At 41.4% G+C, this 27249-nt stretch overlaps 1 protein-coding gene across 2 annotated transcripts; it reads right to left on the bottom strand.

Annotated features, from left to right (window-relative positions):
• Nucleotides 1–399: 399 nt before the first annotated feature.
• PANK2 (pantothenate kinase 2) lies at nt 400–27071 on the bottom strand. Of its 2 annotated transcripts, XM_082644362.1 has the most exons (7): nt 26727–27071; nt 15709–16061; nt 12109–12362; nt 10863–11039; nt 6814–6937; nt 4338–4463; nt 400–659 (listed from the first exon to the last, which is right to left on the bottom strand). In XM_082644362.1, the coding sequence occupies exons 1-7, from the start codon at nt 26989–26991 to the stop codon at nt 609–611; spliced, it is 1350 nt and encodes a 449-aa protein (XP_082500488.1). In that variant the 5' UTR covers nt 26992–27071; the 3' UTR covers nt 400–608. The 2 variants fall into 2 exon arrangements, with proteins under 2 accessions (XP_082500488.1, XP_082500489.1); XM_082644363.1 differs by lacking the exons at nt 15709–16061; nt 26727–27071 and adding an exon at nt 16863–16877 and having other exon boundaries at nt 417–659.
• Nucleotides 27072–27249: the final 178 nt, after the last annotated feature.

The raw sequence follows: 27249 nt of genomic DNA, 5'->3' as shown, positions 1-27249 counted from the left end.
ACCTTCCCAAGATCTACAGTGTAAACAAGCTGGAACTGCCCTTCCAAAAGTTGCTTAACTGTTAAAGTTACAGGCACAGAATTAACTTGCCCAATAAGTCTGTAGAACCTTGAAACATGTTTTTCAATACGTTCACACAAGCTAAATGCACACCAGAGTTAATGCACAGAAGATGATCTCCAAGGCCACACTGAAAATTGTGATTGGATTATAATACATAGTATCAATAGCTTGCCTTACATTTAGCTAGTTCAACAGGACACAAAACCACAGCCCGCTGAACACAGAACAGCTCTCCTCCCCTCCCCTGAAGTGGCTCCACAAAGTGATGCTGAATTTCAAAAATACACAGCAAGTTGAACAAAGCTATACTGAAGAGCAACTTAAATACAGAGAATTCTCACCGACACGGACATGGTCCACTTTTTTTTTTAATATATAACTTTCCTCACTGGTTATTAAGATATCTTGATGACTTAGAAAAATACATTTGTCCTTTCTCGCTTTGATGCAGGTAGTACACAATCATAAACTGAGTAAGTCTCTTAAAAAAACAAGTCCACAAATCCCATTGTGGAAGGTTCCAGGAACCCCTCCCCAGGTAACAATCAGGGGATCTTCAATAGCTCAAGAAGTGCTCCAACAGCTCCAAAATAACCCTGAAAAAAAAAAAAGAAAGAAAAAGAAAGAAAGAAAAATAAGAGCAATTCTCCTTTGACTTATTTAAATTACCATAAATATGATTACTAGCATTAAAGCCAACACAGCCTTAATTCCTGACACCCATTTCCTGACTCCCATTTTGCTGAGCCCAAGGCCAGCCTGGGAGCAGAGAAGCTCTGCAGAGCTCCCAGGCAGGGGGTAAGGACACTCTGGCACATCAGACCAGAGCCTTGGGGCTCCACAAGTTATGAGGCCCAGAGCAGCCCAGTTACCCCTGGTAAAGGATGGTACCTGGGCCGTCTCCTGCGGAATGAGGTGGTGAGAAGCAACAGGGGCCTGCAGCACTTCCAGACAACTCTGGAATGAAGGGAATATGAGACATGAAGTGCTATGAAGGAGAAGCGGGGACAGGTCACAGAGGGCGAGGGCTAGCTGGGCTGAGGGTGGAAAGAAGGGGGTGGGATGCGTTCAAGACTCGCCTGAAGAAGGGGACGAGGGTGGCAGAGATGTTGATGTCCCTCCCACACATCCAGTCACACCACCCCTGAGAGAACAAGGACACAGGAGCAAGAGATGTGGAGAGCAAGGAAGGGGGTTCCATACAGGATGTGCAAAGCTGAGGTGCCCCAGGCAGCCAAGCAGCCACACCCAGAAAGTCACTGGATGTCTGGATTTGGAGCAGGGCAGCAGTCAGAGCAGTGCTGGCAGAGGTGAGCAGCAGAGAAGTGGACAACAGAACCTCCAGGCAACGTGTAGAGAAGGGCGAGGACAGAGGAGCAACATCTGAAGAACAGAAGCAACTGAGGGGAAGGCAGAGGCGTGAGACAGAGCAGCAGCAGCTGAAGGAAGACATTACAGGACCATCTCCTGAAGTAAGCAATCAAGGCCAAATACAACCAAGACATGACAACCCAAACACGAAACCTAAACAAGGATTAAATATAAAAGAAAATGAGGCAAAACCCATGCTGGCAGAAATCAGCAGGAATCAGAGAATAATCGTACAATGATACAGAATCCATCAAGGTCTCCAAAGGATGCAATCAGACAGTAAAGTACTGTAAGAAAGAGAGAAGTGACTGAAAAAGGAATATGGGAAGATCCTGGAAGACCTGCTATGGATTAGAAGAACACATGAGGGAATTCCCTGGTGGCACAGTGGTTAAGAATCCACCTGCTAATGCAGGAGACACGGGTTCGAGCCCTGGTCCGGAAGATCCCACGTGCCGCGGAGCAACTAAGACCGTGCGCCACAACTACTGAGCCTGCACTCTAGAGCCCGTGCTCCACAACAAGAGAAGCCACCAAAATAAGAAGCCCACGCACTGTAACGAAGACCCAACACAGCCATAAATAAATAAATGAATAAATAATTTTTTTTAAAAAAGAACATATGAGAAGTCTCTGAAATATAAATAACTAAGGTTTAGTCTATTTTCCAAGAAAAGCTTCTCCAAAGAACATGCGGCCACACAACAGAGAGGCCTGCCCTTTCACTCTTTTTTGGCTTTAAAAATAAGCAGCCACGGGGACCTCCCCAGTGGTCCAGTGGTTAAGCATCTGCCTTCCGATACAGGGGACACGGGTTCAATCTCTGGTCAGGGAACTAAGATCCCACATGCTGCAGGGCAACTAAGCCCGTGCGCCACAACTACAGAGCCCATGAATTCGCCTGCACACCTCAACTAGAAAAGCCTGCACACTGCAACAAACAGCCCGCAAGTCGAAAAGAAAGATACCACAACGAAGATCCCGTTTGCCACAACTAAGACCTGACACAGCCAAATAAATAAGTAAATATTAAAAATAATAAAAAATAAATAAATAAGCAGCCACATGAATGTATTATGAGAGAAAGTCAGAAACTGTAGAAGGGACACAACTGAGCAAGACTCAGCCACACTCAGAAACCCACAATTACAGCCAGAGGATAGAATTCAAGGGTGTTCACTTTATTTATTTATTTATTTATTTTAATTTTTTGGCCACAGCACGCAGGAACTTAGTTCCCTGACCAGGGATGGAACCTGCGCCCCCTGCAGTGGAAGCACAGAGCTTTAACAGCTGGACCGCCAGGGAAGTCCCAAGGGTGTTCACTTTGTAACAGTTAGCTCTACATATAAAGTGGTTTTCTGTATCTGTGTTTTATTTTACAACAAAAGAAGGGATAAAGTTAACCATTATAGTGAGTTCCACTGAGGACCCAAAATCTACTATCTAGTAAAAGACAGAGGTTGCTACGAGCCAAGAAGTGTAAGATGAGAACAGTAAACAATGAAAGAGAAAGGCTTGAGAATAATCTATACAAAGCTTTCACAACAGTAGACACACTGACTTCAGTGTGCAGACGGGAGAACATTTCATGACTCAGAGAACCTAAAATAATCAGAGTTCCAGAAGTACAGAGATCGACATTAGAGCCAGAGGCACGAATGTAAATGGCAAACACAGAGACAAACAGAGCCAACAGGCTAACCAGAGAGGAAGTCAAAATGGGAAAAACAAAACTTCATAAAGGGTTCATGTCGTAATTATTATGATATGAAGACGTAAGTTAAAAAAAAAAAAGTTAACCTAAGAAATCTCCACATTCTGCCTTGAAAAAGGTTCAAAAGAGACAGAAACTCAGCAGGAGGCAAGTTATACTAAGATACAACATTAAACAGGATTTATTCTTATTCTAATATTAAGCAAAATAAAACAGGTCAAAGATCACAAAAAGCAAGATGCATATAAAAGGTATAAGAAACTGATTAATTCAGTACCGATTTACTAATATAATAAGATTAGAGGTAAAAAGAAAGTTAGATAACTTAAACTTTAAGCTTTTTGATATGGGGAATTACACACTTTGGGTTTTAACTATGAACTTAAGCAACTTAAAACGTAAAACTTAAAGCAACCTTAAAAGAAAAAACAACCTCTTCATATTACTTCAAATCCTACTTTGATTTCTGTCAATTCATAGAAACACTGCTAAAGTAAATATGCAAATACAGTTCTGAAAAATGTTCATGATAACACTATCTACAATCCACTTTAACACTTTAAAGAGTCCAACTGCCCCACAACCAAGGGGAGGAAAGAGAAAGTCCCTTCCATAGCTCTGGTTCTGTTCCTCATACTGAAAAACAGAAAGGCACTTTCCAAAATAGGATTATCAGGTTGAGCAATTCAGTTATTCTTTTCCACATAGCCTGTCTATGTGTTAAGTTCTTATGATAGTGTGGCTCTAATCCTGGAATGCTTTTTACTGATCTAGTTGTTTTTAGAACATACATCTTAAATAACTGGCAAACTGGCACATGAACTATATCAATACATAAAAACTGACATCAAAAAAATGAAAAAAGAACTCAGAGTAAGTGCATTTACAAAGTAAGTGCAAACTGCAATGGGGAAAATATAAAGGATGGTTCAGAAAAGAATATGGCATCGTAATATAGCTGGCTGTTCATCAAGATTTTCTTCTTTAAAACTGCTGAAGCTCAAAATTAAATTAACCAAATATCCACCTTACATTAAATCAGGTAAGAAACAGCTTTTGAACATGACCAAAGTTAACCCATATTATACAAGTACAGAAACAAATAAGTACTGCTTCAAATTCCAGCGCAGCATGAACTGCATGCCCTTTATGAAGGTAACGTGTCACAGGAAGTAAGTCTGCTTACCTCGTGTTCCGAAAAAAGTGCTTTCAACTGTCCCTTGGACCAATAATCCAAAGCATATGCCAAAAGCCGCATGGCGATCGTATTAATTCTCAAGAAATTTCCAACAAATACCACCTGGTTAATGTTCTGAGCACATCAAAAAAAAGGCAATTAGTTTTCATCTTAATTTCTGTTCTCTCATAAAAGCTACCCCAAAGAGAGTACTATGTACATAGTTTTTAGTAGCAAGTTGACTGCTGATCAAAAAAAAGTATTTACATGTAATCCAGTTGATCCAGGGCTGCTTAAATTTGATCCCCAGACAACTCTAAACCTACTTCAAAGTATGCCAGAAAATGTCACAGGAGAATACAGATTAGGAAAAGCATTTAAATTAAATATGACAAACAATAACTACAATTAAATAAAAAGTTTTAGGGCTTCCCTGGTGGCGCAGTGGTTGAGAGTCCACCTGCCGATGCAGGGGACACGGGTTCGTGCCCCGGTCCGGGAGGATCCCACATGCCGCAGAGCGGCTAGGCCCGTGAGCCATGGACGCTGAACCTGCGCGTCCGGAGCCTGTGCTCCGCAACGGGAGAGGCCACAATAGTGAGAGGCCCGCGTACCGTAATAAAAACAAAAAATAAAAAATAAATTTTAAATAAATTTTAAAAATAAATAAGTTTTATACAGATAAGTAAAAAATAGTAAGACCCAATTCAAAGAAGAAAAGTAACACAAATAGGCAAATTATACAAGAAATATCACAGACAAAAAAATTCAATCTCACTAAGTGAGCAAAAAAAGTAAAATTTTAGATCCATTAAAAGTTAGCAAAGAACTCTAGATGTTGGCAGCTTCCTTCCTTGGATGTCTGAGTGACACAAGATCTTACATCCTGTGGAGAAGGAAGAATTCGAACATCAGCAGAAGGAGCTGGAAAAAAATCTGCAACTCCATCATTACCAAGCTGTACCAGAGAGCGCAGGAGGCATACATACCAGGAGGAATGCCTGCGGGCCGAGCTCCTCCATCTGGTGGTGCCTCCTCCACACCCACCACTGAAGAGGTTGATTAAGCCAACCCAATATAGATTTAGCACTGTTTCACAAAAAACACTGAAGGACCCAAATGTGTAGCAAATTCCAAGGCAGTTTTAAAGCTGAGCTGCTATAGTAAACAACTGGGCATTCTTGATACTTGAACAGTGAACATGTACACAGGGAAAGGAAATAACATTGCACTTTATAAGCACTGTATTTTAAGTGGAAAATGCAATGTCTTAAATAAAACTGTATTTTAAATTGGCACCATAAAAAAAAGTTAGCAAAACAAACAACTAACTGAAACTCTAACCCCAATATTAGTCAAGTTGTGGTAAAACCAATCCATTCATTCATTGCTAAAAACAATCTAAATTGGTGCAGCCCTTGTGCAAAGCATCTTGGCAATACCTATCACAATTCATAAGTATGATATTCTTTAGATGAGAAATCTCACTCCTGAATAAGTCTCTTATCAAGAATAAATCCATCCAAGGAACAGCTTCACGCTTAAAAATGCTTTACTGCAGAGCTATCATCGGCAAGCAACCAAATGCCCAGTTCTATGTGAATGACTTATGACATAAAAAGAAATCAAATATACAACCATGCAATTTATAATACTTAAGTAAAAAACATAGAATGGCATGTACACCAACTAAAATATCTTAAAATACGTAAGCACAGGACTTAAAGGAACATGCAAAAAAGAAAACAGAAGTGTTAAAATATTCAAATAAAGAATTTTTAATTTCTTCATACTGACACAGTATTTTTAACTAAAAATGAGACAATCCTTTTGTACCTTTTGAGGTTTCCTTTTTAAATCACATGCTTATATTATCTATTTAAAATAATAATTTTAAACAAAAGTGTATAAATAGGGATAAGCTATAAAGCTGCACCAACTGGATCCCCAAGGGAAGGCCATTCTTAGTTCTTTCATAGCCCTGTACAATGCTGCTTGACCTGAATGCTACAAGGCAGCACTGTAAAGAAGCTGAAAGCACAAAGACAGCTCTGCTGCAGTGGAGGGGGAGCAGGGTGGGCATTCCTCGGCCCACTCAGTCTTCTCCCAGCTTCAGTGCCTTCCTCTGGATTCATTCCCAGGGACTCTAGAGCTCAACAGTGGGCGTGGCGTCTAGATTCAGCATCGCCATCCATCACCACCACCCAACAGTCCCCATCATCTGCAATACTGGCTACCTTCCCTACCTTCCTCTACTTTTTCCTCTACTTATAGATAGTAGCAGTGTTTATCTTGAGTAAGGAAAAAAAAATCTATTAAGACTAATCTACAGGTGAAACGTTTTAACTTTGCCATTGAAACAAACTCCACCACTTACAACTACATTTAGGCACTGTTCAGAGAAAACAGATGTATACAAGGCGGGGCCCACATAGTAAGTTCTGTATTTTCCTCAGAGCAACTAAAAAAATCCATGTCCCCTTACTTCATTAAGGGCACACATTCTTGCTATTGAGCCAATGTTGTTGGTGATTGTGATCAAAGTCGCTCTGGCAAGGTCCTCTTTACTCACAGCTTCTCGCTTCTCCTTGCTCATCATGTTTCCAAAGCTATGATGGAAAAAAAATATCTCATTGCTAACCCAAAGGCAACACAGCTCAACAGAACTTAATGTTACTTTACTAAGACAAAAGTAACTTTCAGGGCACCACTGTTCAAATATTCAAACATTTTATTACAAAATAACAGAGCATCTGCTCAAATAGAAATACAACTTCAAGAACTCAAGCATTCTTTTTTTTTTAAATAATAGGACACAGAATTTTAGTTTAGTTTAGTTTTTAGTTTTTTCCTCAAATATTTTTTAATGAACTTTTATTTATTTTATTTTATTTTATTTTTGGTCACGCTGCATGGCTTGTGGGATCTTAGTTCCCTGGCCAGGGATCAAACCCATGGCCCCTGCAGTGGAAGCTCGGACTCCTAACCACTGGACTGCCAAGGAATTCCCACACCTCAAGCATTCTGAATGAGCAAATGGCTTTCCCTGTGGTTTCCACTGAAATCTAGCTTTGACGCCACATATTTGCACATTCAGATCCATTGAAGACACCATGCTCCTTCTGCAACCAGGCTAAGTTTCAGGAAGATGCCTCAATTAGCCATTTGCCCCCAACTGCACAGCTGTTCCACTCAGCTCAATGGTCACATTCATATCTGGTAAACTGCTTTATCTGACAGCTGAGTCCCTGAGTAAACTATTTAAGAGTTTCAGATTTCCCCAGAAGATCAGGTATTTCAAAGTTCCTGACCAGCAGAATTGATATATAAATAACTATGACCTGATCACAAACCCAACCAATCAGAAAAGGAAGTGATTATCATTGAGCAGATGCTACAAACATAGAAAATGAAATCTACAGCATTTACAAAGTACCTAAAATGAGTAAACAAACATGTATATGAGTGCCTTTTCTATTATTAAAAACCATGTGCCCCAATACACAAAAAAGCAACTGTATTTCTAAATAATCCAAAAATGAAATTAAGAAAACAATTCCATTTATAATAGCATCAAAGAGACTAAAATGCTTAGGAATATATTTAACAAGAGAATAACACTTGTACACTGAAAACTACAAAACATTGGTAAATGACAGCAATGATCTAAATGGAAAGACATTCTATCTTCTTGGGTCAGAAGACCTGATAGTGTTAGGATGGAAATACTTTCCAAAGTGACCTAACAGACTCAACACAATCCCTGTCAAAATCCCAGTTGCCTTTTGGTGCAGATTATCAACAAGCTGATCCTAAAATTCACATGGAATGTCAAGGGACCCAGGTTAGCCAAAACAATCTTGAAAAAGAAGATTAAGTTGAAGGACTCACTTTTCTCAGTCTCAAAACTTAGTACTACAAAGCTACAGTAATCAAAGCAGTGTGGTACTGGCATAAGGATAGAAATATAGATCAATGCAATAGAAATGAGAGTCCAAAAATAAACCCATACATTTATGGTCAAGTGATTTTCAACAAAGGGGCCGAGAGAATTCAATGGGGAAATAATAGGCTATCCAACAAATGGTGCTGGGACAACTATATATCCTATATAGTCACATGCAAAAGAATGAATCTGAACCTCTACCTCACACCACACACAAAAATGAACTCAAAATGGATCATAGACCTAAATGTAAGAGCTAAAACTATAAAATGCTGGGCTTCCCTGGTGGTGCAGTGGTTGAGAGTCCGCCTGCCGATGCAGGGGACATGGGTTCGTGCCCCGGTCCGGGAAGATCCCACATGTCACGGAGAGGCTGGGCCCAAGAGCCATGGCCGCTGAGCCTGCGCATCCGGAGCCTGTGCTCCACAATGGGAGAAGCCACAACAGTGAGAGGCCCGCGTGCCACACACACAAAAAAAAAAACTATAAAATGCTTAGAAAAAAATACAGAAGTCAGTCTTCATGATCTTAGGTTAGGCAATGATTTCTTATACATGACATCAAAAGCACAAGTGATGAAAGAGAAGACAGATAAGAATGAGTTCATCAAAATTTAAAACTTCTAAGCTGCAAAGGCCACCATCAAGAAGTGAAAAGACAACCAACAGACTGGGAGAAAATATTTGCAAATTATATACTTGATAAAGGACCTGTATCCAAAACATATAAGAACTCTTACAATTCAATAATAAAAAGACAAAGAATCCAACTAAAGGGCCTCCCTGGTGGCGCAGTGGTTGAGAGTCCGCCTGCCGATGCAGGGGATACGGGTTCGTGCCCCGGTCTGGGAGGATCCCATATGCCGCGGAGCGGCTGGGCCCGTGAGCCATGGCCGCTGGGCCTGCGCATCCGGAGCCTGTGCTCCGCAACGGGGGAGGCCACAGCAGTGAGAGGCCCGCATACCGCAAAAAGAAAAAAAAAAAAAAAAAAGAATCCAACTAAAAAATGAGCAAAGACTTGAACAGACATTTCTCCGAAGAAAATAAAGAGCCAATAAGTACATTAAAAGATGTTCAACACCATCAGTCATCAGGGAAGTGCAAATCAAAATAAGAGATCCCCTTACACCTATTAAGGCAATTAAAACCCAAAAGACAGACAATAACAAGTATTGGCAAGGATGTAGAGAATTTAACTCTTATATACTGCTGGTGAAACTGTAAAATGGTACAGCCACTTTGGACAACAGTCTGACAGTTCCTCAAAAGATTAAACACTGAGTTACCACATGACCCAGCAATTCCACTCCTAGGTATATACCCAAGAGAATTAAAAACATATGTCCACACAAAGACTTGTACATGAATGTTTATAGCCCCATTATTCATAATAAACCAAAGAGTTGAAGCAACACAAAAGATAATCAACTGATAAATGGATAAATACAACACTGTATATCCATACAAATAATATTATTCTGCAGTAAAAAGGAACAAAGGGGCTTCCCTGGTGGCGCAGTGGTTGAGAGTCCGCCTGCCGATGCAGGGGACACGGGTTCGTGCCCCGGTCCCGGAGGATCCCACATGCCGCGGAGCGGCTGGGCCCGCGAGCCATGGCCGCGGAGCCTGTGTGTCCGGAGCCTGTGCTCCGCAACGGGAGAGGCCACAGCAGTGAGAGGCCCGCGTACAGCAAAAAAAAACAAAACAAAAAAAAGGAACAAAGTACTGATTCATGCTACTACGTGGATGAACCTTGAAAATATTATGCTGAGTGAAAGAACCCAGTCACAAAAATCACATGTTGTATGATGCCAAAGAGAGACAGAAAATAGACTAGTGTTTACTAGGGACTGTGGGTGGGGGAATGGAGAGTGACAGCTAACAGATACAAGGTTTCTTTCTGGAATGATGAAAATGTTCCAAAACTCTATTTTGAAGATGGCTGAAAAATTCTATAAATATACTAGAAACTACTAAATTGCACACTTTAAACAGGTGACTTCACAGTATGTAAAGCTATTTAAAGGGTAAAAGATATACCCAATACTTAATATTTGATTCCTGTATTTTTTTTTAATTGGGGTATAACTAATTTAAAATGCTGTGTTAGTTTCAGGTATACAGCAAAGTGAATCTGTTGTACAAATAAATATAGCCACTCTTTTTTAGATTCTTTTCCCATATAGGCCATTACAGAGTATTGAATAGAGTTCCCTGTGCTATACAGTAGGTCCTTATTAGTCATCTGTTTTATATATAGTAGTGTGTATGTGTCAATCCCAATCTTCCAATTCTTCCTCCTCCACCCCTTACCCCCACCCCGTAACCATAAGTTTATTTTCTACATCTGTAACTCTATTTTGGTTTTGTAGATAAGTTCATTTGTAGCCTTTTTTAAGATTCCATATATAAAGTGATATCATACGGTATTTGTCCTCCTCTGTCTGACTTACTTCACTCAGTATAAGAATCTCTAGGTCCATCCACCCATGTTGCTGCAAATGGCATCATTTTGTTCTTCTTTATGGCTAATAATATTCTACTGTATTACCTTGTATTTCTTAGAGCACACACGTCCCTTTCCCTTACCTTGAAGCCACAGCCCAGCCTGGCAGTCCAAACCTCTCGTAGTCCCCTCCATAAATGTCTCGTACTAGTTTATCCACTTTGGTGCTATCTCCACGTGATGCCATTTCAAGAGCTTCTTCAAATGTGGTACAGCCAGTAAGAAGACAGCAAAGACCAAAAAAAGTTCCTCCTCCAAGACTGTGATTAAAAACAAACATAGTATTATAACATTTTTCAAAATAAGAACAGGAAGGTAATATTTATGAATCCAAAACCATATTCATGTATCAACCCACTCTTGCCCCATCCCAATCATGCAGATGCCACTAAGTAGGAAACAAGTCTGTGAAAAGATAAAAATAAAGTGTCTAATGGACACCTTGAAGATACCATATTCACATAAGCCAAGCAAACAAAGCAGCAAAACACAGGGCCTGCCTCTTTACCCATGTCCCCAATGCAGTCTGGGCACCTGCTGAATACTAGGAGCCTCAGGTGCAGATCAGCCCACCAGGGCCATGGTGGAACTTCTTCCCTTTCTCTCTCCAAGTGCAAGCCCCGAGTCATCCTCATCCAAGCATCTTGTCACCCTGGGTCATCAGCCCCCATTACCCGACTAGAACTCCTCCATGAATGTGTTTTCTCTCCCAAAATTACTCCTCTCATTCTTTAACTGACACCTGCTCAAAAACTTGTTTATCCCAATCCCCAGCTCCTGTTTTCCCTCAAGTGATCGCTGATCCTTAAACCAAAAGGTATTCATTCTCATCTGCCACCTAATCCTCCCTTTTCAGACTACCCTCCCCCAAACATATTTCTACTGCTCAGTACCTCAACTTCTAGATCTCACGACATCCCCTGGCCATGTGTATGTGTGGATACATGTAAAATCTAAACTAGTTCAAAGCTGGGATCTTGCCTTGCCTTCTCCTTATAAATGCTACCTAGTAGCTTTGGTTACTTTATGGTATATGCACACTGTAACACTATCTGAGGGCAGGGACCTTGGGCTCAGTGAGTCTGCTGATGAGATATTTTATGAAACTATGGTAGTGAAATCTTCAGCAATAGAGATTAAAGAAAAGTAGATCATGAAATCAGAATTTCCAAAGAGAAACAATATTTGCTTGCATAATCCTAGAGAAACATATCTCTCACATAATTTTAACAGGTTCTTGAAGATGTTCTTACATGCAGTACCTGAAAACTCAGTTTTAACCCATTATGATATCAAGAATAAACAATGACCTTTATATAAAAGACCTACCTGGTACCTGTGACCCGCTTATAATTATCTTTGGAATATACTGCTAAGATGCTAACCCCAGAGCCAATGTTCACCAGGAGCAGAGGGTATGGATTTCTCAAATCAAATGGTAACTTCTGACATTTTTCGGAATCAGCAGGGTTTTCAAAGTAATAGCACTGTGACCGTCCATTGAATCCAACTGAGTCAATGTATAAAATTCCTTTTATTAAGCAATCTAGTTCATCAAGTTTGCAAAGCTGAAGATCACCTATCTGTAATGAAATAAAAATGTATTCAGATTTTTTTAACAAGCCAAGCAGAAATAAAAACTGTTTAATAAGGCAGTCCCCTCTACATAAGACAAACCATAAAAGTGCTCATGGATGTGTACTATTTGTGCCTGCTTTACAAAACAGATCTGGAGACAACAAATACAGGGATGGACTGACAAGACAGAATTCTGCTCCCACAGACCCAATACACTCAAACCACCGCAGCAGCTGGAGAAATGTGCCAAAACCCAAGCAGAAAACAAGATGTCTGCTTACGGGGACCATGAGGCAGAAGCACAGCTGAGGGCACAGCCCCATCAGAAAGCAGACTCTAAGAAGTCTAAATGATGCAAGGACCTGGAAACACATGGCAGGAGCCACAAGGAATCCAACATCTACCTTCCAAAGACCATCTTCAAGGCTATAGAGCAGTATCAAAGCAGGCCACACTTTATTATTAATAATCTGCAGCCAGGGCTTCCCTGGTGGCGCAGTGGTTGAGAGTCCGCCTGCCGATGCAGGCGATGCGGGTTCTTGCCCTGGTCCGGGAGGATCCTGCGTGCCGCGGAGCGGCTGGGCTCGTGAGCCTGCGCGTCCGGAGCCTGTGCTCCGCAACGGGAGGGGCCGCGGCAGTGAGAGGCCCGCGTACCGCAAAAAAAAAAAATAATAATAATAATCTGCAGCCAAAGGACTGAAAGTGTCCAATTAGAAAGTAAAATACTTCACTATTTCAACTGATTACAGCCTCAAGGGATGGGGGGAGTTTAGCAGAATCAAAATTTAAAACACTGTTATCCACTTAATTTCATTTAAATAATTAATAAAGGGATGATTAAATTATTATTCATATTATGGAACACTGTATAGCAATTAAGAATGAAGAGAATCTTTATACAAACATACATATATATCAATATATATACTTTTTTTTTTTGGCCGCGCCACAAAGCATGCAGGATGTTACTTCCCCGACCAGGGATCGAACCCGTGCCCCCTACAGTGGAAGTGCAGTCTTCACCACTGGACCTCCAGGGAAGTCCCGAGAATGAAGAGGATCTTTATTCAATTAAGAATTGAAGTGAGAAGAACTCCAAGACATGTTTTTAGTCAAAAAAAAAAAAAAAAACAAGCTGAGAAATATTTTATATTTGCCTTATTTTAAAACCATATTTATATGCACATGTATGTGTCATACACAGTCATGCACAGAAAAACTAAAAAGATACATAAACTTTTAACTATGGTAACTTTGCAGAGATGATATAAAGCAACTTTCACTTTTTACTCTATGAACTTCTACCCCATTTGAATGCTACCAGCATTATCTACCTACTCAATATATGTGACAAATACAAAGATGCCTCAACCCCCTAAAGCACCTATTTCTGTTTAAAACCAAGTTTAGCCCTGCAAGTCCTCCCCCTTTAATTCAACTCTCATTTGATTACATTATACTCAATTTATTTTGATCCAAAGGAGATGGAAGTTAATAGGTAACTTCATCTTAATCCTTAAGTAATCCCTAATTACGAATATTAAATTACTCCTCTGAGGAAACCCAAGCCTTGAAAATGTTCATCACTGTCCTTATTTTATCTGCCCATGCCCTCCCTGCCACAATGAATTCAATTCTGATTTCCTGACACTTGAATCTCAAGTGCCAGCATTTTCATGTCAAAGCAAAATCATCTTACACTGGTAGCCTACTGGAATAAAAGTAGTTTTCTGCCATTGTATGTCAAACCAATACCTCCTTTTCTTTCCCATAATTCATGTTACCTGAAGTGCCCTGCTGTGCTATTAATCCTAATGAATCCCAGCCTAATTGACAGAGTAAGATGACCAAATATGCAAGTTATTTCACTAACTCAAGTTACTCATAATTATGTGTTGCACCCATAAGCAAACTCAATACAATGTGAGGAAATCTGATTCACATTAAAAGAGAAACAGGGTAAGCTCCGTATTTTTAAAAATACTTCACTGTGGTTTATTAGATAATAGTTACTCCAGATGCACAAAAAGGATTTGTTAGGCATTTCATTTTCCCCCAGTTTTCAAGGACGGCGCTGGTGCATACAGATGAGAAATCCCAACAGCCTAAGAGCCAATCCCTAAAGTCTAAAATCTACTCTGCACCTCTCCTTGGATTAGCACACAGCACACAACCTCTGGTAACAGCCCAAATGGTATTCAAACATGTTCCAAAGGCATCTCTACAGGGTCCCAGAAATCGAGAGGTTTTCTCCTCTGCCTATCAGTTATAATCCAGAGTCCACTGTGACCGCAAAGGAGGGGGACCTCCTCTCCTCCTGCCACCTTCCCATTTACTCACAGGTAGAAAAGAAACCACTGAAAACCAACAACCAAGGAAAATTCAAGCAAAGAATGCAAAACCAGTTTTAAAATTCATGTCAATTCTATATTATGGTTATGGTCAGTTATGGGAGAAAGGAGATAGAGGACAAAGAAAGACAAAGTCACAAACCATACAATGACATGCAAGGTTGGGGGGGAGAAAATGAAAAACATAGGCAAAGGCAGAATCTCTGTAATAACATTCTCATTGGTGGCATTAAAAACATGGTCACTGAAGATATTTTAAATCTACACTGCACTCTGAAGGTCAGAGCCTTGGCCAATTCGCCTATCAATTATCCCATCTGCCCCCACATCCACCCTCAAATGACCTAGCCTCAAGGCCTTACACACAGTGTTCACTGAATGAAAACAAAATCAAGGGCCCACTGGCACTCCTCCTACTATCCAGACTCCTGTTATCAAGTGTGCAGCTCAGGACACATCAAAAGGCATTTGGGGAGAGCAGACTCTGCTGTCAACCATCTCTGACTAACCCTGAAGCCTGAAAAACACTGCTTTGGACCAGAGTTCCTCATATTTCTAAATAGTAAAATTGCCAAGAAACAAATGAGGGGGATAAGAAAAATTATGTGGTAGATAAGATTGGAAACAATTTTATAACATGAAATGACATTAATTTTTTAAATTATTTTTCAATCACATTGTCCAAGACAATGATATTGTTCCTCACTGGTAATTCCTTCCTGTGCTTATTACAGCTTTACTATTTTTTCATACTAAAAGAACAACAAAATGCTATGCTGTTAGTGCTTCTGATTCTCATCAACTCATCTGAATTGGGCAAAAAGTAAACTATACGACAATCTCTAGATGGCAACTCCTATCACTAATTGATATTTAATCTTAACTTGACTCAAGAAAATTCAAGTTCCATTAGAGATGGAAATGATTCCACCACTTGCTATTGGTATTATTTTTAACAATCAGATTACCATAAATTGTATATAAGCTAAAAAATGCATACTGTGAGAAAATCCTGCTCAAATTTGTACGCTCCACCTCCAGTGGCACAAAAGACAGTGTGGAGACTCGAGAAGTTTTTATCTCTGCCCATTTGAATAAAAGCGGGCATGTCATGAGTGGGAAAGCGTATAAAGTGCAGATTGCCTTTGCGTCCACACAGAGTCAGATCCTTCAGCTCCAGGTGCACGTCCCGAATACCCGCGGACCCATAAGCCACATTGGAGGTCAGGTACTTTCGAATGCTTTTAAGACTTTCCACTTCTTCCTCTTCTTCTTCAGCAGTGATGTCTTTGGGTTCAAAATAAACCAGCTTGACCAGGGTCCCACCAATATCCAAGCCAAACCAAGGAAAAACTAAATGGGGAAGGAAAAAAAAGTCAGAACAGCTTTTTTTCTGAAAACTAAATTTACACTTATTAGATTAACAATTTATTTCATACCTTGAGGTTTCCAAGAACTATATACACAAAAAGGTTTTTGGAAGAAGAAATATGATTCTGTCTAATCTAGAAACAAATCTTAAAAAAAAGAATTGCAAAGATCAAGAAGAAAAATATCACAATGCTAAGCCAACACAACCCTCTTAGACAAGCCCAAACTGCACTGAGAAATATTAAAAAACAGCAAAATGACACCCATTAACCTCAACTCTGGAAAAAAAGATTGAAAATGAAAATCTTCATCTTTGCCCTTGCCTTAAAGAAACATTGAGACTTTTCAGAGCTTTGGTTTAGTACTCAAACTAGGGCTAGAGGAAATTCCCAACCCTATGTAACATATAAGCTCCAGTGGTCAATTTCTCTCAAACCCTGATATCAATCAATCCATCAGGTTTCAATGGCCATCAGTGGAACAGGTGTTTCAAAGTTAATACCCGTTCCCCAAAAATCCATCCCAAAAAATCCATCCCAGGACTTCCCTGGTGGTCCAGTGGTTAAGACTCCTGCGCTTTCAATGCAGGGGACACAGATTTGATCCCTGGTCGGGGACCTAGGATCCCACATACTACGTGAAGGAGCTAAAAAAAAAAAAAAAAAAAAAAGAATCCATCCCAAAAAATGGCTTAAGGAGACTGGATCAAGATAAACTGCATTAGCTATACATGTCTTCTCCTCCCACCTGAAATCCTAGAAATGACTAAAGATATAAACTTACTGATTTTCTAAAATAATTCTGAGAAACAAGAAGTGATACCATCAGCAGAATGAGGTTGATAGAGGCAATAACTGTCCGGAACCCTGAAAAGAGAAATGCTATAAAAATTGGGAGCAGCTATGAAGGTGCGGGGAGCAGATGGGTGCTCCATCCAAGCTGTCGATGGGGTAGCTGCCATGGGGAAACAGAAGCAGGCTCTGGTGCAGTCATAGTGATATGGTGGGGAAATACACTTGGCACAACTGGACAGGCCAGCCACTCCCCTCCCCCTCCTCCAAAGAGTCAAAGTCTTCACTGGGCACAGGCACTTGAGCCCAAACATCAGTACGTATCCACGTAGCTGCTGTTACCCAGAAGTGGGGAGCCCCCACATCTGGCCCATCTCTCCCCTACAATCCATCCTGACAGACTGGTAAACAGACACTGCACCCACTGACAGGAGAAAGCAATCCTTAAACCAGAGACGATCACTTTACAAACCAGAATCACCAAAAGGGAAAAATCAACACCACAAAACCAAGAAGCTAACATCTAAAGAAAGAGTTGCAGGAACAAAGAAGAGGCTTTAAAAGAATCATAAATATCCTCCAAGGTAAAATGAGATTTCATCCATGAAAAATGAATAAGCTATTGTAAATCAACTATACTTCAATAAAAAAATTAATTTTAAAAATGAATAAGCTACCATAAAGAAAAACTAGAAATTAAGAAATGATTGCCAGCTGTGGTTGTGGCTGTTAAGAATCTACACATGTGACAAAATTATATAGAACTAAATACACACATACAAAAGAGTTTATGTAAAACTGGTTAAATCTAAATAAGGTCTGTGAACTGTATCAATGTTAATTTCCTAGTTGGGGGTTGTGGGAGAAGCTTTAAAAACCAAAAAGAGCGGGGCAGGGGGCGGGGTGCAGGGCGGGGGGACACACCAATATACTTCACATAGGTGACTCTCAAAAACAGGCTGAGTGAAAAAAGCTTGGCACAAAAGGCTACATACTATGAGTCCATTATATGAAACTCTAGAAAATGCAAGCTAATTATTTCTGTATCTGATAGCAGATCACTGGCTGGGGGAGTGAGAGAGGGAAGGACTATACAGGGGCAGGAGAAAACTTTCTGTAATAACCCAAATCTTAATTGTTGGGGGCAAGAGGGGAGCTTCATGGGTGTATATATCTGTCAAAATGTATGGAACTATACACTTTAAATGGATATATTTTATTGTATGTAAATTATGTCCAATAAAGACACTTTTATAATAGAAAAAAAGGAGAAATATTTATTTCCAAAATAAAGCTCTACAATACATTTAATAACAAAATGGGCACAGAAAAAACAAATGGAAAACAAAACTAAGAAACTCTCCCAAAATGCCTCTTGAGTATGAAAGAAAGGTAGATATATAGAACACAGAACCAGAAAGTCCAACATCTGTGTTATACGAGTTCTAGAAATTTTCTGGCGAGATAGGGGAAGACAGGAATCATTGGCTTGAAATAAAATTAATAAGTGTAGAAAAGGGAGATGTATAGTCACATCCTATTTAAATTTCAGGAAATCCCTAAAAACTCCCAAAGGAAAAAAGTGAATTCCTACGAAGATACATAAATCACATTAAGGTAAAATTAGACTTTTCGTCAGTAACACAGATGCTAGAAGACAACAGCGCACTGGCAAAGTTATAAGGAAAACAATTCGAAACTCATATCCAGCCAAATCAGCTTTCAAATGGGAGTGCAAGAGAAAGACATTTTTACACATGAAAGAGCTCAACATTTACTATTCAAAGACCTTCTCTGAAATAATTAGTAGATGCACTCCAATATAATTTTTTAAAGCACCCAAGAAGATATGAGCTATATAAACAATGATAAGCACAGGAAGCAATACATGCTGACTTTTAGGAAAATAAGCAATCTGCAACTAAAATACTTACATGATTTCAACATAGGAAGTCGAAGAGGGAAGAGAAAGGAGAGGGAAGTCAAAGCAAGCAGCAGCTCTGTCTCGTTGGGGAACGGAAGGTAAAGATTCTGATTATTTCTAAACAAGAATAAAGAAGTGATGATTTAAATGCGTTAAAAATTTACAGGTTGGGGTTCCCTGGTGGCGCAATAGTTAAGAATCCACTTGCCAATGCAGGGGACACGGGTTCGAGCCCTGGTCCAGGAAGATCCCACATGCTGCGAAGCAACTAAGCCCGTGCGCCACAACTACTAAGCTTGCACTCTAGAGCCCGCGAGCCACAACTACTGAGCCCGTGTGCCCCAACTACTGAAGCCCGCGTGCCTAGTGCACATGCTGTGCAACAAGAGAATCCACTCCAATGAGAAGGCCGCGCACCACAATGAAGAGCAGCCCCCGCTCACTGCCACTAGAGAAAGCCCGTGCAGCTACGAAGACCCAGCACAGCCAAAAATAAATTTAAATAAATTAATTTTTTAAAAAATTTACAGGCAACTCCAAAAAAAGAGAAAATGAACATATGACCTTCAAACAACTAGGGGGAAAAAATCAGTTCAAAAACAAAGAGGAGGGCTTCCCTGGTGGCGCAGTGGTTGAGAGTCCGCCTGCCGATGCAGGGGACACGGGTTCGTGCCCCGGTCCGGAGGGATCCCACATGCCGCGGAGCGGCTGGGCCCGTGAGCCATGGCCGCTGAGCCTGCGTGTCCGGAGCCTGTGCTCTGCAGCGGGGGAGGCCACAACAGTGAGAGGCCCGTGTAAAAAAAAAAAAAAAAAACGAAGGAGAAAAACCATGATTATCTCAATACACTCCAAAAAACAAAAATTAAGAGAATCAATTAAGCCAACAAAATAAAAAAAATTTTTAATAACAGGACACACCAAAAAATAATACAAATACCAATAGCTTTTCCTATGTTATAAGCAAAATCCAGCAAGAAAATGATGTGAAAAAAAAGTCATGCATAACAAAAACCATAAAATATTTATAAATAAATCTAATACTAAATATCTATGATTGCTATTAAAATGGTGTACTGAAAGACATAACAGTGGGAAGATACATCATGTTCCAGGAAGGAAAACTAAATACTATTAAAGTGTCAATTCTCCCCCAAATTAATCTAACTAACAATGTCAATGCAATTCTAAAGAGAACACTGTGGCTGACTCCCCAACAGCCATTCCACCTCAGTCTGAAAGAGATCCCTGATTTTTTTTTTTTTTTTTTAACACCAACAGAAACTCCATTTCCAGTGATGAGGGACTAACTCAACCTGGCATGAGTCATGAAGTCTGGCCCTGACTGGAAGAATAAAAAGTTTCTTCACTAATGAAATCAACAGTGCTGGATATGACTGAAGTAAGGAGATTCAATTCCTATTTTCCTACTAACAGCGCCATTCTTTAGCCTTTTTTTTTTTTTTTTTTTTTTTTTTTTTGTGGTACGCGGGCCTCTCACTGCTGTGGCCTCTCCCGTTGCGGAGCACAGGCTCTGGACGCGCAGGCTCAGCGGCCATGGCTCACGGGCCCAGCTGCTCTGCGGCATGTGGGATCTTCCAGGACCAGGGCACGAACCCGTGTCCCCTACATCGGCAGGCGGACTCTCAACCACTGCGCCACCAGGGAAGCCCAACAGCGCCATTCTTTTAACCATCAACTTTAAGATGATGCCAACTTCGTGGAGAGCAAAGAAGAGACACAGCACTCTACCAACAAATATATCCCATCAACAGGATTGGAATCTGAAGTTTTGGACATATCTAAGACCAAGGGAAGGCTGTAATGCTTAAAACAAATTAAGCCTTACTCCCCTTTCCATAGATTAAAAAGTTGAAACAGGGCTTCCCTGGTGGCACAGTGGTTGAGAGTCCGCTTGCCGATGCAGGGGACGCGGGTTCGTGCCCCGGTCTGGGAAGATCCCACATGCCGCGAAGCGGCTGGGCCCGTGAGCCATGGCCGCTGAGCCTGCGCGTCTGTAGCCTGTACTCCGCAACAGGAGAGGCCACAGCAGTGAGAGGCCCGCGTAAAAAAAAAAAGAATGAAAGAAAAAGAAACTTAAGTGCAAAAGAGCCCAAGGTCACTCACAGTCAAGAAAAGGCAGAAGTGGGACTCAAACTCAGATTTCCTAAGTCCTTTTAAAAGTATCTTTTAACCAGTATCTATACAAACCTAACAGCACAAAACATATTCTTGGGTTAAATTTTTTTTAAGTAAAAGTAGTTTAATAAAATTCACATACCTTAAATAAATAAAGAGGACCAACAATATATAAGGAAAAGTAAGGAGCCTAAGGCTGAAAGAGTAAATAGCCTATTATATCCTTTAGTAGCTTCTGGATTTTTTAGTTATACTACTAATCAAACATTTACATATCCAAGAACTGAGAGACAATGAAAGACATGGGAGGTCCATTAGATGCATGCTCTCTGATAATATCTCAGGCCATACAATTCTCTTATTTCTAAACATTCAGCCTATCAAAGGGGGTTTAGATTCCTAACAATAACTGAGAGACTGCCCCATATACTATGACATGATGACTACTAGAATAAGCCTTCAATTCTTATTCAAAACACTATATGTGGCACTTCCCTGGTGGCGCAGTGCTTAAGAATCCGCCCCCCAATAGAGGAGACACAGGTTCGAGCCCTGGTCTGGGAAGATCCCACATGCCGCGGAGCAACTAAGCCTGTGCACCACAACTACTGAGCCTGCGCGCTTACCCCGCGTGCCACAACTACTGAAGCCCGTGCTCAGCAACAAAAGAAGCCACCGCAATAAGAAGGCCATGCACCGCAACGAAGAGCAGCCCCCGCTCGCCGCAACTAGAGAAAGCCTGCACACAGCAACAAAGACCCAATGCAGCCAAAAATAAATAAATTTTAAAAAAAAGAAAAAACCCACTATGTGTTTCTGGCAGGAAAAGTCATGGAAAGTCAAGGAACTTTTGCTATGCTCTCACATTCCTCATATCTCACTAATAGAAGGCCTATTTTATCACTTCTGATTAGTGAGTCTTTCCATTAATTTCCACAGATATTTTAGTCTATTTTAGGTCTTCAGCATATTTCCTGATATATTTCCTCTAAGGTGCTCCACCTAGACAATGTACACTTGACTTAGGACACATTTCTAGAAAGAATTTAAACTTTCCCTCACAGATTTATGTAAAATCATCAATAGCACACTGTCTCATAATAGGTCTCAACAACTGAAATACTTTCCAATGAGAAATATATGGTTTATAAAAGTATACTCAATTTTCCAACATTACGAATTATATCTTTACACCAGACCACATGTGGTTAAAATACTGCAAACCCAAATCCCTAGACTGGTCTAGGCAGCGATCTTTGGCCTCATATTAAAAGACAAACCTTGGGACTTCCCTGGTGGTCCAGTGGTTAAGACTCTGAGCTCCCAGTGCAGAGGGTCCGGGTTCAATCCCTGGTCAGGAAACTAGATCCCGCATGCCGCAACTAAAAAGTCCACATGCCGCAACTAAAAAGATCCTGCTCCCACGTGACACCAAAGATCCCGTGTGCTGCAACTAAGAAAGACCCAGTGCAGCCAAATAAATAAATAAATACTTTTTAAAAGACGGACCTCAATAAATGTTCCCAAAATAGTTTAACTCAGGGACCAGATACTTATAAAATACTACCTACTATAAAACCAGCAGACTCAATAATAAATTTTACATTCAAGAAATATAAACAGGGCTTCCCTGGTGTCGCAGTGGTTAAGGATCCGCCTGCCAATGCAGGGGACACAAGTTTGAGCCCTGGTCCGGGAAGATCCCACATGCCGCGGAGCAACTAAGCCCGTGTGCTACAACTACTGAGCCCGCGTGCCACAACTACTGAAGCCCGCGCGCCTAATGCCCGTGTTCCGCAACAAGAGAAACCACCACGATGAGAACCCCACGCACCGCAACGAAAGAGTAGCCCCTGCTCGCCGCAACTAGAGAACGTCCGCGCACAACAAAGACCGAACACAGCCATAAATAAATAAATAAAATTTATTTTTTAAGAAAAGAAATATAAACATACAAAACTTAATAGGCTACTAAAAACTGCAAGATAGCTTTCACTTTCAGAAAGCAAACTTTAAGCCATTATAAAGGGTTTTCATATCCTAGTCCACCTTGCTGACAAAAATTGAAAAAGAATATTAACTGAGAAAGAACAGTGCCTGAATATAAAGATACCCCAAATTATGAACCTGAAAAGTGCTCCCAAGGTTATAAATTTAAGCCCAAGGAACCTCACTGCTCTTTTAAATAACCAGACAAAATAGCTATTCTGCTATATCACTGCCTGATAAGGTACTCTCAAACAACCTACAGGCTATTATCTTCGTCCTTATCTCTCCTTTTAACATGTGTTTAAGCAAAATATTTTTAATAACATACATCCCCCTTGCTAATGGTCTCCTCAGATATACAGAGGGCAGTGATGCCAACACTCAACAGTCATACTATCTAAGGACACAATTCATACATGGGCCCCTAAAATAACATACTTAATTTTACAAGCTGCATAATAATATTATTTTTAGGTTATGCTTAATGCTTTATATTCGTTATTCATCAAAGAAGAGGAGCCGTGTTTACTTTTATTTCATTTAGGTTTAAAGTTGATAAAACAATAGGCTAAAAAGCACCCTCTCCTATTCTGTCCCTCAAAAATGGGCTACAAAGCAATAGAAATCTAACTTTTTTCCCGAGCTCCCAGTGGGCGGCCCTTCCTAATTCCCTAACTGAAGATGAAACACTGCACCTGATAAAAGCCAACCTCCCAGCACCAGTTCCATTCTGGCAACACTGATGCTCCCCCAAATACCAAGGAAAAGCTAACTATTTTCTAGATTAGTATTATCAAGCTACAAACAAAAGCTTTATTTTCTAGACTAATGGAAGTTAAGGAAATTCCATGATTGGCATGAGTCCAAAATCAGCATGTCCCCAAGCTTTCCCTGGAGTGCTAAAACATGCTCGGGAGTCACCTTCAAAGATCCAGCTCACCCCCTGGCACTGCCATGAAGCACTGTGATCCCAGAGTTCCCACACCTCCTGCATATCTGGGGCCCTAGATTAAAATGTATGTTCTCATGTTACATGCATGTAATGTTCTCTTGTTACGTTTGTCAAAACTGTACATTTTACTGTATGTAATTATGCCTCAATAAAATTTTAAAAATTAAGACACATTTTTAGACCCCTCTGCAGATCTGAGGGTTTTTTTTTTAAGCTTCTGAGTGATTCCACGTGAGAACCACTACTGAACTACATCGCATGCACCTTCCAAGATGTGGAAAGTCAAGAAACACTGGGTCTGAAGTCAGACACCTAGAATCAAAACACAGCTCCATTACTAATTCACTATATGCCCTTGGACAAAGAGAAAATTTCACTGAGCCTGTTGCCTAATCTGGAAGCTGGGGATAACAAATACCCACCTCAGAGGATAACTGCAAGACTTAAATTTTGGCACAGTGTCTACATGAACACGTAAGCATCATCGTTACCATCATTTTATTTTTTTATTTTTTTTTTTTTTGCTGTACGCGGGCCTCTCACTGTTGTGGCCTCTCCCGCTGCGGAGCACAGGCTCCGGACGCACAGGCCCAGTGGCCATGGCTCACGGGCCCAGCCGCTCCGCGGCACATGGGATCCTCCCAGACCGGGGCACGAACCCGTATCCCCTGCATCGGCAGGCGGACTCTCAACCACTGCGCCACCAGGGAGGCCCGTTACCATCATTTTAAACCAATTTTTATTTGGTATTTCTCTCAGACCTATGAGACATACTCCAGCTAATCTAAAACTTTTGAAGAACTTCTTAGACACACATGCCTAGCCTCATCCCTAATGACTATGATGTGTTAAGTCTGAGGTGGGGACAGGTTTGGGACTCACACTGCTCTAGGGAACATGTGTGGCAGAACATGACTATAAGCAGGGCCCACAATTCCTAAGATAAACTGAACAGCTCCTTCAAGTTTCCAATGACAACTAGGCTCCTACCTTAAGATAAGTAGTGTAATGATATCAGAATGAGGTTTTCTAACAAAAGAAAGGTGGCACCAACCCAACTCTCCTAATAAAAAATACAAAGATTTAATCTTTATTGAATTCCCTCAAAGTTAAGACCAAAGTATATTCTTTGGTCAATACACAATCAATACACTGCCTCTCCATCTAACAGGTGTACCCCTGGACAGTACAGAAAGAACAAATGGAAAGAAAACAATACCTTGTTTATTTCTTTAGTTCTCATTATCTGAGAGATGGGTTTTCATGACTTTTGTAAGGACTAATGAGTTTATTAAAGCTCTTAGAAGAGTACATGAAAAAAAAATTTTAAGAGTGCCTGACTGGTGGCAAACACCAAAATCACAATACTTAGAATCTTCATGGCCAGTGGTCACAAAGAGCTGGCTACATGGCTGTGATTCTTTTTTGCTGAATCTCTGGAATTTACATCCATCTCTAATGAGGCAGTACAAAACCAAGAAGGAACTGATGTTTTGCATCGCTTAAAAATCAGGTGCTTCTCAAAACAGGAACCAGGCTCTAAAAACGGTATAGGTTGAGAGCACATCATCTCTTTTCCAATTCTCTTTCAAGAACATAGGAAAAGACAAAAGAATTAAGAACTCTCAAACTTTTCATAGCAAAATAGGGGTGCGTTTAATATTTAATCATCCAAATCATAAAAAAGTAAAGCAACTGGGTTGTTGGGCTGAGGTACAAGACTATCCAATAAAGACCTCACACCCGGGGGGGTAGGGGGGCGTGTGATGAATTGTGCGATTGGGATTGACATGTATACACTGATGTGTATAAAATTGATGACTAATAAGGACCTGCTGTATAAAAAAATAAATAAAGTAAAAAATAATGATAATTTTTTAAAAAACGACCTCACATTCATCCTGCCACTTTCTCACTCTCATAATCTACATTTAAAACAAGCTGATTTCCTGAAATAGGAATCTGACAACGGGCAACGACAAGAAAAAATATATATAGCCACATGTAAAATGTTATTATATCGTAAAACTCATCTTAGAGTATCAAGACAGTGGATACTTTCAAGAGTTGCAATGGCTGTTTGAAGGAGGACCCGAACTGAAGACCTGTAAAGAGAAGAAAATATCTGGACTAGATCACAATGCAGAAAAAAAAAAACCTGATAATAAAACGGAAAAACCGATTCTCTGGGAAGAGCATGTGCAACCGCCAAGGCGAGAAGTCGTTTTCCCTCAAAAGAGAAAGGCTTAATGCCCAGAGTGCTACAGTACTGAATCGTGAGTATCAGCAAAGAGATGGAAAGAAAATAGAGGTGATATCTGGGTGAGACAAGACCCGAGTTCTCATGGGAAGAAAAGCAGACAAAGCTTAGTATACAGAACACGGAATCCAGTTTTAGGCTTGCAGCAACTCAACCGTTTTCCTTGAGCCCAAAATCTCCAGGTAAAAAGGATGTAACGTCTTGCAGCTCTCTGGAAATCCACGGAAGACAGACACTGGGGATTCAAACGACTTGAGGGGGGAGGGGAGGTGGTGAAAATGGGTCAAAGGAAGCCTTCCCGAGGAAAAAAATAATGCGATTCTCGGCCGAAGAATGCACAAGGAACTAAGAATCGGGAGAGAGAAAAGGTCCTGGGTACGGACGCTACACTCGGACAACCGAGAAGCAGAAGCGCGAGGCCGGACGGGGCCGAACCCGCAGCCCCCGCGTTGGGGGACCCGAGGCCTCCAGCCAGGTGTCAGCCCAGCACCAACCTGGGACCACCGAGCGGGGGCACTGTCTCCGCGCGGGAAAAACGGCGACCGGGCCGGAAGGGGGCAGGGCGAAACGCGAGGGCGCCCCGCCGGGCACTTACGCGGCCGCTTCTTCCTGAGGCTTTCGACGCGCTGACGGGAGGACGACGTAGCGCCGCTGTAAGAGCCGGGCCGGTCCCGCCTTACGCCCTCCGCCGAAGCCGAGGCCCCGACGGCGGGAGCCGACGCACTGTTCGCCCGGCGCCGCAGTGGCTCCCGCCGCCGCCCATCGGGGCCGCCGGACGCCGGCTCCCGGACCGACGAGGCGGGGGTGGCGGCGACCCCCCAGTGGCGCTCCATGGGCGCGCCGAGCCGGCCCGCTCCCATCCGCAGCAGGAACCGCTGCCGACCGAGCTAGCCCCCCAAGGCCAGTGCCCTCGTCGCCTCCTCCGCGGCAATCCAGCCAGAGCAGAAGAACACCCTCGGCAGGCCGCCTCTTCCGTTGCGCCAACGCGCAGCAAGCCAATCCAAGCAAGCTAGGGGCGGCCCGAAGGCCTCGTGTCCAATCGGATGCCTGATTCGAGGCGGATCGACCGCGCCTCCGTCCAGTGAAAGGCTCGGGGCGGGGCGGAGGACGGCAAGGGA

The sequence above is a fragment of the Mesoplodon mirus genome (genome assembly GCF_964341445.2).
Source record: "Mesoplodon mirus genome assembly, chromosome: 15".
Lineage (NCBI taxonomy): Eukaryota > Metazoa > Chordata > Mammalia > Artiodactyla > Ziphiidae > Mesoplodon > Mesoplodon mirus.
This window is presented reverse-complemented; position numbering and strand designations above follow the sequence as displayed.

Bases quoted from the DNA above. Each gene is read 5' to 3' on its own strand.
- PANK2 (XM_082644362.1), bottom strand. From the start codon at position 26,991: ATGGGAGCGGGCCGGCTCGGCGCGCCCATGGAGCGCCACTGGGGGGTC. The intron at 12,363-15,708 runs GTATGCATTTTT...ATTTCATTACAG, and splicing joins TTGAGCAGGATTTTCTCACA to ATAGGTGATCTTCAGCTTTG. The intron at 11,040-12,108 runs GTAGGTCTTTTA...TTTTAATCACAG, and splicing joins AAGCGGGTCACAGGTACCAG to TCTTGGAGGAGGAACTTTTT.